At 34.8% G+C, this 13,774-nt stretch overlaps 1 protein-coding gene across 1 annotated transcript in view; it reads left to right on the top strand.

Moving 5' to 3' along the window:
• CNOT2 (CCR4-NOT transcription complex, subunit 2) overlaps positions 1-12,480 on the top strand; it is a 40,043-nt gene extending 27,563 nt beyond the window's left edge. The window contains exons 11-15 of the mRNA XM_009577236.1: positions 1,761-1,822; positions 1,919-1,968; positions 2,832-2,932; positions 3,493-3,637; positions 11,340-12,480. Of these exons, the coding sequence (XP_009575531.1) occupies positions 1,761-1,822; positions 1,919-1,968; positions 2,832-2,932; positions 3,493-3,637; positions 11,340-11,426 (445 nt within the window). The 3' untranslated portion in view covers positions 11,427-12,480. The remainder of the gene's footprint in view (positions 1-1,760; positions 1,823-1,918; positions 1,969-2,831; positions 2,933-3,492; positions 3,638-11,339) is intronic.
• The last annotated feature ends 1,294 nt before the right edge of the window (positions 12,481-13,774 follow it).

Here is a 13,774-nt window from a genome sequence, read left to right as displayed (position 1 = left end):
CCTGCCATCTTGCCTTATGTTAAACGGTCTTTGCTTCCTTTATGAATTGTCGTTAGAAAAACTAAAAGCATTTCACATGTGGAAATCTGAAATTTTGTGCCTTGTGAGGTACTTCTTATGGTAAAGATACCTGTCTGACTTAAACACTTAGCACAATAAATGTGCTGTTAGAAACAAAATTTTAGAATTCTGTATATATCTCTAATGGTTTGAATTAACCCTTCTAACTCCTAGTTTTATATAGATTTTCCGTGCAGGTAGGTTAAGATTTATTTTGGTTGTTGAAAGAATGATTATGTGTTGCCTGTACAGTCCTGTATTACTTTGTTAAGAAATATGCTTCTAGTTCCTTAGGATAACTTAAAATTCTACATGAACAAAAATTTAAAAATACAGCATTACTATATTTAATTCTTTACAGATTATGTAGCTATTTGTTCATGTTCTGAAGCTTTCTGAAATATTCATCAAATAGACTGTAGGCTGTCCAATACCTCCTTGAAAAATGTTAAATTAGTAGAGTTTTATTTGTATTATGGAGGGAACACTAGGCACAAACTCTTCAGTTTTTATAGCATAGAGGTGCAGTCCCAAGTTTGTAAAATCCTGGATTCTTTGCCTTAGGAAACCAAACCTGTAGGGCACGCGTAAGGTGATGGAGTTGCAGGACACTCCTCTTCTTGGGGCAATGCCTGTCCGTGCTTTCAGTAGAAGGAATGGTTTAGTTATTTTCAGCATCTGCAGATTTTGCCATTGAAATCTTCCTTCAGGCTTTAAAGCATAAGTTTTTGCTAACAGTAAGATTAACTAGCTTAGAGTAAGACTGACACCACTTGATCAGTGTAGGTTTTGGCCCATATAGCTCAGCTGTGAGTTGGTTGTGTTCAGGTAATTTGGTAGGTTTCTGATATTTTTAATAGTAATTATTACGCCCTTGAAAAGAAGGAAGCAAGGATTTGATAGGGTGTACCATACTCAAGTTTCATTTACAAAACTTGCCATAATAGCATGCTATCATGGATAACTAAAAGCAGGCTGTAGCTACCTGCCAAAAGTACATTTTGCTCAGTCCTTTTTTTCACTTCTTTAACTGTTAATACAAAATTCATTCCTCAGTACGTCAGTCATTGTAGTAGAGTTGGAAGGTTCATAATTTTCTCTTTATTAAAATAATGGCTCCTTTTTTTTTAATATATGTTAGCAAAGTCTATATAAAAGAAAAATATTAAGTCATAATAAACTTATGTTCATGTTGTTCTGGGATTCAATTTATTTGTCGTCACTGAAATTTAGAAGAAGAGTAATATCTTTAGTAGTTAGTTTAAAAAAAAAAATCTGCCAGTATAAGCTTGTCCTCACTTTTTAAATCATAAGCTAATAAATCAGAACCCACCAGGCTTGTGGCAGGTGTTCCTATGCAAATTGAAACCCTGTGTACAATTGGATCCCTAAAAAGCGTTGAGATCCCTGGCACCTAAGTTAAAGGAATGACAGATTAAAAAGGAAATCTTGGCCCTGTAGATTCCCATGGCAGTTTAAACGCAATCTTACTCCACATATTAAAAAGAAAATGAATAAATGTAACTATTTTAGTAAAGTGGGCTGGAGATTTTCTTCTTCCTTCTCACCCCAGGTAGTGATTTTGGTTGTGTGGTATGGTTTTTAGGTTTGCAAGCTTGGTTGTGGGGATTTTTTGTTTGTTTGTTTGTTTTGATTTTTGTTTCTAATTTTGATAAATTCGAGCTTTTCTTTTTCTTCAGAAATCTTTATCCCAAATTTGCATCACCCTGGGCATCATCACCTTGTCGACCTCAAGACATAGGTAAGAGAGAAATAACTATTTAATTCAATACTAATATTTGCAAATTATATTCATTTACATGTCTTAATAGTTGCATCAATTCCGATTCTTTTTTAGACTTCCATGTTCCATCTGAATACTTAACTAACATTCACATTAGGGATAAGGTGAGTACGTGTGTGTGTGCTTATTTTTTGCTAATTTATTACCAGTAATTCTCTAAATTTTCTTTCAGATAGGTAATGTTCAAAATCAGTGCATTTTACAGACATCCTCAATCTTTTTAGGAACAGTGATGCATTAACCGGCTAATTGGACACATCATGCAACCATTTCATCTTAGAAAAAGAAAGGGAAGACAAAACTGAGAATGGGCATGGTTAGCTAAAGGACATACTATGTTTTCAAGAGAATGCCCTTCATGCAAAGCAGAAGTTTGTTATAATCTATATACTGTAATATTCAAATGCCATATTAAATTGAGATATTTCTTCTTGAGATAAGCTTAGAATTGCGGTTCAAGATACTCTCACATTTATCTGTTGCTTTCCATATCTACATGAATAGGGATTTTTTTCTTAGATGTATTTTCTTTCAACTATTGTAGTTCCGTAAGAGAGATCACTGAGAAATATTGTAAGAAGTTGTAGTAATGTTACTTAGAGTGTGAAGTGAGCAAATACATGTAAATGTTTGTGGGGGTTTTTTCTTTTTTTCTTTTTTTTTTAAATTAAAAAAAAAGTAAGTAGATGAGGATACACACAGGTGCAGGGAGAAAATTCTGTCTTGCTGATTCATTACTTCTGTTTATTTTTCTGTTGTATCTTTTAAGTTGGAAAGGTTAACTAAAAGTGAAGAAAAATGATTGTTTTAATAATTATTACTCTTGTTATATTAGAGTATCATTTGCAACGCACTTAGGATGGAAGCACGTTCTGGATGTATCCTTGTGTTATTTAAGTGGGATAGTATGTCTTAAAACATTTACCTATTGTGATTTTTCATCCTCATTTTCTTCAATCTTTTGCAGCTGGCTGCAATAAAACTTGGCCGATATGGAGAAGATCTCCTGTTTTATCTCTATTACATGAATGGAGGAGATGTATTACAGCTATTAGCAGCAGTAGAGCTGTACGTTCAAACTATTTTGTCAGTCTTATATGATTTAATCTATTGCAGTAATGAAGTAGTAGATGTAAAAAAAAAAAAAGACAAACCCCAACAAGTTAGACACTGAAAACAGAGCTTAGTCAATCTAAAGCTGGAAACCTTTTTTTAAATAACCTCCTCCAACCTTGGTTCCATTTTGTGCTTTTTTTTTCATTCATATTGCGGAAATCAAAAGTCTGTCTCATAAATTTTGCATTATTGTGAAGCACTGTGAAAAAGGCGCAAGTGCCAGTGATGATTAAACATCTAACTTATCTTCAGCAAAATGAAAAACAGTAAATAATCATAAAAAGAATTTGTTGTTTGAACCTACCAGACTTCTTAAAGTTTCATATGTGATTAGTTTGAGGTGTAACAATTGTATGGAAGAGGTATGAGATCACAGGTATAACGATGTCTTAGAAATTTTGTTTTGGTTTTGAATGCATTGTATAGTTTTGATCGAAACCTTTAAAATTGTATTTTATGAAGTCAAATTCGGATAACTAAAAATTATTTTTCCTTCCTATTAAAAATGAAAGATTTAACCGGGATTGGAGATACCACAAAGAAGAAAGAGTATGGATTACCAGGGCACCCGGCATGGAGCCAACAATGAAAACCAATACGTACGAGAGGGGAACATATTACTTCTTTGACTGTCTTAACTGGAGGAAAGTAGCTAAGGTATCTCTTCTCCCTTGTGCAGATTTTTTAAGTCTGTCAACCATGTATTTTTAAAAGGACAAAAGTAAAACCCAACCTCCTCCCCAAAAATCTCAAACTTTTTAACCTCCTACTGTTTAAGTTCATTATCTTAATTTCTGATGTGTGAGGGAATAGAGATTGCCTAAAACAGTGGCTTGTTTGTGGAAAAGGAGGAAATGTCTCTCTATTTGTTGTGTTCTTTGGGAGGTACAAGGATGTAGAACTTAGGAGTTTTGTTTAGATCGAAAGCTTTTTTGAAGTACAGAATTATAGAATAGAAAGCATTATTTGGCACTTTAGAAATTGTGCTTGCCGATATTATATTGTTTTGCTTTAGAAAATTCAATAGGGAGCTACCACATCTCACTTTGGAATTAAAAATAGTTATGGGGGGGTGTTTTGGGGGGGTTGGCTTTTTTGTTTTGGTTTGATTTTTTGTTTTGGGTTTTTTTTTGTTTTGGTTGTTTTGGTTTGTTGGTTTGGTTTGTTGTTCCCGCCCCCACCCCCAGCCCCCGATACTGTCTCTCCTTGAGCATACTGCAGGACTTTTGTGCTCTATTGTTTGAACATCAGAGTACTTGGAAATAAATCACTTCTTTTAGAGTGGACGCATATTTTCATGGTGCTCGTTTTCTGTATTCTAGGCCATGAGGCATTAAAAAAAATCTGAAAGCTACAGTCTTCTCCCTTGCCACTTCTGATAATCTATTTGTTCCTTTCTGTCCATGAATACTGTCAGTAATGTTCACCCTTTACTTGTTAGCTGAAGAAATTAATAAATTGCACTTAACTTTCTCCACATTCCCACAAAGATAATTAATTTTCAGTATCTTCCAACTTCTAAGACCACCCAAGTTCCAATTTCAGCTTTTAAGACCATCTTGTACAATGCCTTTTCCTTGCTGGATCCCAATTTCTGTGATTTCTCTTCTCCGCTACAGCAAAGATTTTTCTAATGCAAATATGTACCAAAACACTGTTTGAGAAGTCAGGAGTCTGAACATTCGCTAACCTGGCAAGAGGTGTGCTCTTTTGAAAATAGCCTGCCTTACAAGGTGATACTTTCAGCTTCAGCTGGAGCTGAAAAAAAGATAAATTCAAAATATACATAAAACCATTACACCTACCTAGAGTCTGTTTGAGTTAAATAGTTTGTCAAGAATCTCATTCCCCATTTAAGTTTGGTTATATGAGATTTTATGAATGTGGCATGATTTTTCTTCAAGTTTTAACCAATGTTGGATTAATCGATGAAAGAGCAAACGTAAAACTTCCATGTCAGACCTTCTGTAGATACGGTATCACACTCTTGCTTTTCTCTAAAAAACACTTAACAGATGAGACCAGATTAGTCTTGAAGCCTTGAACTCAACAGATGTGATTCCAGCATGTTGGAACTATGTTTTATGGTTCCACATGCTTAGGTATTTCATTTAATCAGAAATCTTTTCACCTGGAGCCTAACTTATGAATTGTTTGCTGAAAAGGTATTTCATTTCTGTGAGCAAGTTGCATCTATACACTTGGAGATTATGAAATATTACACTAAATAGTTACATGTCTGTTGATGTGTTTTTAAGCATCAGCTTTAAATTAAAGGGAATAGAGTTCCGTGTTCTCCCCTCTAAGTGCATTACATTTCTTCCTAGCCAGTATATTGAAGTTTGCTGTCATCTAGAGATTAACTAGATATGATGCTCTTTTTTCTTTCTTCCCCCCTGTAAATTTGCATAGTAAATGCAAGCTCCCCTCAGAAAAAAATGTTTTAGTTGCCCCAAATCATATGGGAGGCTCTTCAGTCCATTTGCATGCATGACTCATTGCCTCTGCTGCCTTTCCTGTGACCATAAGAGAACCAAGATGTTGTAACTGAAGGTTTTAATGGCAAGCCCTCCTTGTATGGTTTTTCGTATGTGCAAGGTAATGCCAGAACTTTTAAGCAAGAGCATCAGTCCCCTCAAAAGAAAACTCAAACAAAAGGAAAGTTTAATTTCTACCTGAATTATTTATTTGCTGCTTGGTATACTTCCTTAGGTTTCCCAAGACGCTGTTTAAAGCTATTTTATTATTATGTAAGGTCATCAGAGAGGAAGTAATTACCTTTTGAAAGGATAGATTTCTTCTTTGGAGTCAACTGAATATGTTCCATTTATTTACGAGCAATAAGAGCCTCATATAGGTTCATATATTGATGTATCAGATTGAGTTTTTACCCTATGTGGAAATACAACATTTCTTTTACTAGGAGGTAGCCGTACGCATTGTACAAGATTTAGTAACCTCTTTAGTGTCTCTCCTTTTTTTACCTGTAGTAAATGTGTGAAGCTGCTACTTGATGTTTTAAGCATTACTTTTGAAGACAGTATTTTCTCTATTTGGAGTCCTGAGTGCTGTCCTGAAATTCAGCATCCAGTGCTTGAGTTGTTAATTAGCACACAGCATCCTTCCTCTTTTAAAGAGTAGATCATTCCTGGAGAAACTGCAGTGAAAGGAAGATACGAATCACTACTGTTCTCCAAATGATTTTGCCCAAGATTACACAGATTCTCTTCTCTTTACTTTGTATACTGAAAATAATTCCCCCAATATTAAGAAGCAATTGGTAGCTGGTAAGGAGAGGGATAATATTTTCTAAAGTTCTGCACCTGCAGCAGTAAGCTAACAAGGAACAACATGGTTTTTCTTTTTTCCCCAGTGTCCATAGGAAGAAATAATATTTTTTCTTTTAGGCTTGTGTATTTCTTAATGTAAAAATTGGAACTGGAATATTATTTTGAAATTTTTATTTGATTTTAGTTTGGTTCAAAATAAAGCAGGCAAGTTGAGTATTGATCACAGGAAGCTAGAGAAGGATTTGAGGAAAAATTGCTGTTTTGTTACATGGAAAAGGAATCGCTAGAAATAATTCTGTGACATTTCTGTCTATGATAAGTAAATAAGAACTTAGATTTATGTCAGGTGTGATCTTGGCGTTGTATGGTAATGTTGTTACCTCTGATACTAATTTCTGGAGTTGACATTTCCTTGGAGGAAGACTAGCATAGACTTACAATAACAAGAATGGCAGTATTTGATAACTCCGTGTTGCTTTGAATGCAAAGAAAAGTATGGCCAAGTAATTTTTTCTGACAAATGCAGAAGTATTAGTTAATGTTTCAAGAAATTAAAAATATAGGAAGCTGGGGGAAAAAAAAGAATTCTCATAAATTGCAGTCTCTTACTATAACTGCTGTATTATTAGTGAATGCTGGGAATATCAGTTCCTTAGAAGGCCATAACGGTAATTGCTGCTTATTTGTTTCATTAGTCCTTTTTTGAAGCAGTCAGACAAGAATTATTTCTGGTAAATTACTGTCTCATATATGTGCAAATTCAATTGTTTTTCAAGGTGCTTTATAAATTTGTCTGTTGTTCTAGTGTATATGCTCAAATATAGGGCAGCACATATTTTAGTGTGTTGTGCTTTGCAGACATGGTGCATTATGCATTACGAGCTTATGTATTTATTGTACCTATTTTGAATTATACTGCATTACGATAGATACAGTGAAATATAACTGTTTACTTTGGATAATATTACTAAATCTTAAGACTAAGTTTGTAAAAACATAAACCAGACGTGGTTTAACAGGTTTTTTTGATAGTGTCCTAGATTGGTTTTAACAAAACCCAGTAAAGTAGACTGAAAAACTTCTTTCAAGAAAACGTCAAATAATATATTTATCTTTTTTATTAAGCTGTAGGTTCTATTTTTATATTTCTAATAGATAATAGACCGAAGAAGGAAATGCAGCAAAACAGCTGAGTAATGAGACAATTCTAAACTGTTAGGAAATAAAATCAAATTAATTCTATGTTGATACGTAGTAGTAAATAGTGAAAAAATATGAATGACAATAAACTTCAAATTCATCTTAAATGCAAAACAAAATGCAGGAAAATGCTGATTACAGATATGTCTGTATATATGATTTTTCATCCTAGGGTATGTGGAAAGTACAGTATGGTTAAAGACACTTTGATTTTTTCACTGAGGATTTGGCTATATAGTTTGCTGCTGTTGAGGAGACATGAGAGAGAGACAAATGAGAGAGGAAGGGAAGTGGGTATGAGACCAAAAATGCCTTCTATAATTGCACTTTTACTGAAATCCTGATTTTAAGTTGTCTGAAGTAAACTGTCTGGAGTTTCTCCTTTGAAAAGTAAGGAAAATTAATCCCGTTTAAGGAACAAGATTATAAAACCCTTTCACTTTTATTTTGAAGTTATAAAACATGGAATTCTTTATGGGAGAGAAGGTTAAATTTCCAAGTGTTTATTTGCTTATAAGGGTTGCTGCCTGTATTAAATTACGCCCTATTCTTTTAAGATCAATGTTAATTGAAATACTTTTATAATTGCTAGAAAGTTACATTTGTTCTTCTAATAGAGATATGCCACAGCATTTTAATTCAGACCCTAATTTAAATTTGGATCTTTGCATCCATCTTTAAGCCAGTATAAATGCTGCTTTTTGGTCCCTATTTGGAATTTTTGAGCTAGCCATGGGATTTCTACCATCTCTTTTGGTGGACTTACACCAAAGTCCAGAATATTTTCTCCTCAGGACACTTCCTGTTCGGCTAACTTTTTATTTGTTTTGTCTATAAACGCTGTGGATCTCCTTAAGCAATTCTCTTCTATCTTTAGTATTCTTACCTATTATTGTTTGTACGTGTGCAGGCTGTTGTAATTTATCATCAAAACAAGTTTTCAGGATGACACGAGAAGCGATTGATTTCTTTGCGTAGAACAGTTTATTTAGTGTTATACATATGCTATAAGTTTCCACACACATTTAGTATTCATTATTCTTGGTTAATAAAAGGTATGTAATTTTTAATAATTACTTCCATGTGGAAAATAAAACAATTTAACAACAGATGTTTGTCAATGGATAAATGGCATTTTTACATTTTATTTGTGTCTGTTTATATTTAAAAATATCAGTGCTACTGTTCACATCCTAAACCACAGTGGCCCCTGGAATCAAAAGCAAAACCATGAAGTTATACCTGTAATACAAGTATTTTTCTATATGTAATAAATAATTGCCTTTTAGTTTTAAAAAATATTTGGTCAAGTGAGTTCTTTTTTTGGTATTGTCAGATACAACTTTAGGTGTTCTTATACGCTACTGGACATTGGACTTGAGCACTGCTGACACTGGGATGCAAATCAAAAAGGCTGTTTTAAGCCTGTTTGTTTTAAAAATCGATGACTGTTTGAAGTATCAACTCACGTACTTCTAAAGACACTTTGGTAGGGAATCATATTGCTGCTTCTAAATGAGGGGCTTCCAATTTGTGGCACACAAAGGACTGCTCAAGCTACTGAGCATTTCTTTCAGACACACACCTTGCTCGCAGCTGCTACTGCCAATAGAGGGACGCAACCACTTTAAGTTTGGAAAGCCCTTTTTAGGTTACTGATACTGTCTTACTGCTTTAAGTAGCCATTTTCCATGGGTGATTTTGAAGGCATTTCAGAGTGTGTGGAGGTTCAGGTAACTGACTGAAGCTTTTATTATTAACTCTTCTCTTTGTTTACAATTTTGTTAAAGAAGCAATTCCCCAACAGCTGACCATAGATTGATAGTAATCTGCAGACCCTTCCATGATTATGTGCAAAATGGAAACTTTGAAAGCCACGAATGGGAAAGAAGTTTGAGTGGTATTTTTTCTATTATAAAATGACTTCAGAATTACTGAAGATCCACCCAACCTAAACCTTTAACACCAAAATACCCTCATAGAATTGTACACTTTGATCTCGATTCTGACAAAAGGAGGGAGCAGGCCTCTCCAGTATCAGCACATATGTATATATCTGCACAAAAAGAGAACATACACCAACTGGCATGCAGTGTTAATTGGGAATGCCAAAAGCAATTCACTTGTGTATATATTACCTAAAATAGCCCAAACAAACCCACCACCAAAAAAAAAAAAACAAAACACCCAACCAACTGAAAAAGCCCTTGGTTGGAGTAGAGCGTGGGGAACCAGAAGCAGATGTGCAGCACTTTGGTGCAGATGGCTGTAACCTCACATAGGTTTTGCTAGGATTTTCCAGGTTTAGGGACAGTGTTCTCTGGGGAATACAGGCTTACCGAATGCTTAGCATTTTCCCCTATTTTGTTTCCTTACCATGCTGAATGTTCTTTCTATGCTAGATGGACCTTGTTTTGCCTTAAAGAAGACAGATCTGAGAGTTGCATTTCCTAGATTTTATTTCTGGTCTTGCATGACTTGGTCTTTGATTTAGTTTGTCTACCTGCAAAAACTGAAATATTACACTATTTAGCCACTTCAGGGAGTGTTCTAAAATAATCTATTCACTACTCTTAGTGTTTTCATCTGTATGTAAAAATAGGAGAGTAAGTTTGCCCTGCAGATACAGATGATGTTCTGCTGAGGTTCTCCACTGACTTAGGCAACATAAATTACTGAGTGTGTCCAAAGTAGCTGTTGTTGAATTACCAGGTAGCAGCATTAAAGAACAATTCTGAAACTTCTGCTTACTCTGCTCCTTGAAGGAAGATAAAATGGGGATGAGACACAGTTAAACTGCTGAAAGGATCTGAAAAATACAAGGCTTAAGTAAGTCCTTGTACATTTTTGCATGAATGAAGTAACAAGCACCAAATGTCAAAGTGCACTAATTAGTATTGTGTGCACAAATTAAGGTCACAGGCAAGGAAACTGTGCTTTTCACTGTAAAGATCAGGATGTGTTTAGACATCAGGGGTGGTTACAATCTTATTAGTAGCAATTACTATAGTCGGAATAAGAATTCCTACTGGATCAGTGAAATGTTTTACAATTACGCAAAGCAGACATCCTCAAACAAAAGTCGGGTGATTTTGCCAGTGAGACAGAAAAGCTGCTTATTTATGAATGAGTAGCCTGTGTGGCATCCAAGCACATAGGCAAAGATTTTTATTCTGTGCGGTTGTTTATAAAACACCAGCAGAATTTCTCCTGAAAGACATTGGCAAAGTGCGATATAGGAACAAGACACTTGGGATGTACAGGAGGGTTGGGTGAGTCTGAAGCTTAAATCTGAGTATGAAATGTGGTGGAATGTTTTGCTAAATTCTGGCTTAAATAGGTTTCAGTAGTTTGTCGCTAGCATTTTAGATAATGTTCCCCAATTTTGTACTAAGAAGGAGAAACCTAGCTAGTTTAACTTACAATTGGGTCTGGTAGAATGGCACAAAATATCCCAGAACTTCAGGTCATCCAAAATAAGTCTCTGTACATCTGAACTGTGGAAAGACAGAAGCTTTTATTCATAATTCAGCTTGTGCCATGATTTTATATTTGTGGTTTGTGTGTGTATATATACATATAAAATCGTTTGAGATCGTAACGAGGGTTCTGAGAGTAATGTAACATTAAAAAGGAGAGCCTACATGTTGCAGGTGTAACAGTTTAAGATACTGACTTTCTCCTAATTAAAATATAGAATCCCCGAGAGCGAAATCATGTGTTTCTGCCTTGAGATAAGTTAGGACTTGATCCCTTCCATATTTGTGCTTTTCCAGTATGGCTGGTAGAACGAACAGTTCTCGGCAGGTAAATAATATGTTGTTTTATTTGGTTTTGTCTTTTTTTTTTTTTTTTTATTTTAATTGTAGGAGTTCCATCTGGAATATGACAAATTAGAAGAAAGGCCTCATCTGCCATCAACCTTCAACTACAACCCTGCTCAGCAAGCCTTCTAAAGACTTCCCTTTTCTTGGGGTATGGCTGTCTCAGCACAATACTCAACATAACTGCAGAACTGATGTGGCTCAGGCATCCTGGTTTTAATTCCTTGAGGATCTGGCAATTGGCTCATGCGAAGGGTCACCATTTGAGGTCCTGCCTTACTAATTATGTGCTGCCCAACAACTAAATTTGTAATTGTTTTTCTTTAGTTTGAGCAGGGTCTGAATTTTTGTTTTTGTTTTATTTTTCGCCAGCAGACAAGCTTGGGTCTGTAAAGACAAGCGAGTACACTGACAAAAGTTTACCACTTAGTTTTCCAAATGTAAAAACAAGAAAAAAGAAAAAAGACAAAAAATTAGACAACAAAATTTGCATTGTTCATTGTAGCACTATTGGTAATAAAAAATGTTTGTGCATTTTTATGTGAAGATCCTTCTCGTATTTCATTTGGAAAGATGAGCAAGGTTTGCTTCCTTCATTTTACTTCCCCTTCTGTTTTTGAAAGGCAGTTTTCGCCAAGCTTAATGCAAGAATATCTGACTGTTTAGAAGAAAGATATTGCCACAGTCTCTGGTTAGTTTCCAGAGTTGTGTATTACTGAGCTTCATCTTTCCAGAATGAGCAAAACACTGTCCAGTCTTTGTTACGATTTTGTAATAAATGTGTACATTTTTTTTAAATTTTTGGACATCACATGAATAAAGGTATGTATGTACGAATGTGTATATATTATATATATGACATCTATTTTGGAAAATGTTTGCCCTGCTGTACCTCATTTTTAGGAGGTGTGCATGGATGCAATATATGAAAACGGGACATTCTGGAACTGCTGGTCAGGGGACTACTTTGTCGCCCTGTGCACTAAAGGGCCAGATTTTCAGCAGCCAAGGACATCCATACCCAAGTGAATGTGATGGGACTTAAAGAAGTGAACTGAGACAATTCACTCTGGCTGTTTGAACAGCAGCGTTTCATAGGAAGAGAAAAAAAAAAAGATCAATCTTGTATTTTCTGACCACATAAAGGCTTCTTCTCTTTGTAATAAAGTAGAAAAGCTCTCCTCACTGCAGTGTTGACTTTGATTTGAGATTGTGAAATTATTTCTTCAACAGTGAAAAATGGAAAAAAAAAAAAAAAAGTTGAAGTATTAAAACTATCGAGCTGTACAGTGGTTAAGACACTTGAAGAGTCTTTTTGCTGCTGACAAGTAAATTTATGAGAGAGTTTTATATTCTTTTCCACAGTAAAGTTTCCACAGCCAAAAAGTTTGGTTAACCTTGGTTTCAGATCCCCTCTCTGTCATAGCAAATAGCAAATCATGTTTAGAAAGGTGGGTGGGTAACATTTCAAATGATAGAAGGATGCTTCAAGAATTCATCACAGAAGGAACACTTGGAAGAAGCTTGGTTTAGAAATGATCATAGCTTAGTTCCAGATTGGTATTTTCCCACTTAAAACAGAAATACATTTCATTTGATGATCACTAGTCCTTGAACTTCCAGATACAAGCAAACATGAATATACACTGGTTCTAAAAATTGTAACTGTTACCTAGAGCGGAGGAAGAAAACCTGAACGTTTGGATAGTTTCCTTTTTCTTGGTGTGACTGCCACGTCTAGTTGAGTTGCCTCTGGTGATGCAAACCATTTCAAAATACCTGAAATTACCAAAGCAAGAAAAGACAGCAAAACACATGTCAGTGAACCCGTGGGGGTTTATTTTTAGGTTTTAACCTGTTTTTCTATGTTGTGCAAAAACAGCTTGTTGGCATGTATTGAATTATGCTTGGAAGTTGGACCATTAATGGCATTGCTGTGGTTCTGTATCAGGTGTATAGCAATTCTAAATTCTACACTTTTTTTATGTCTATTTTAAGATGATAGACATAAAAATGTAAGTAAGTCTATTGATTTTTTTTTTTTTTTTTTTTTTTTTACTGTTAAAGCAAACTACTTTCTCAACTTGAAAGAATAGGATGGTTATAATCCAGATGATGGCTAACACAGCTGAAAAAGATGGTGGCTTTTTCTTTTTCTCAAATTAGAGCAGATACAAATGTATATTTGACTATTCAAACAGAAATTTATATATTTTAAAAAGGATAATTTTCCAAAAGCGTCTTGCTCACTCCACAATTAATGCTACATTTTTTTGCAGAGGTCTGCTGTGATCTTTGCATTTTTTTTTTTTTAAGGATTCCTGAAACGATGTTTACATCTTCAAATCAAATGCGATTATTTCTTATAATGTAGGCTTGGGTTTTTTTAATGTCATTTTTCCTCTGCATAGCCAATCTCATGGAAATGAACAGCAGATATGGTAAAAGGAGCAAGATAAGTTACATTAAAAGTGCTATCT

The sequence above is a fragment of the Fulmarus glacialis genome, unplaced genomic scaffold (genome assembly GCF_000690835.1).
Source record: "Fulmarus glacialis isolate BGI_N327 unplaced genomic scaffold, ASM69083v1 scaffold41324, whole genome shotgun sequence".
NCBI lineage: Eukaryota > Metazoa > Chordata > Aves > Procellariiformes > Procellariidae > Fulmarus > Fulmarus glacialis.
This window is presented reverse-complemented; position numbering and strand designations above follow the sequence as displayed.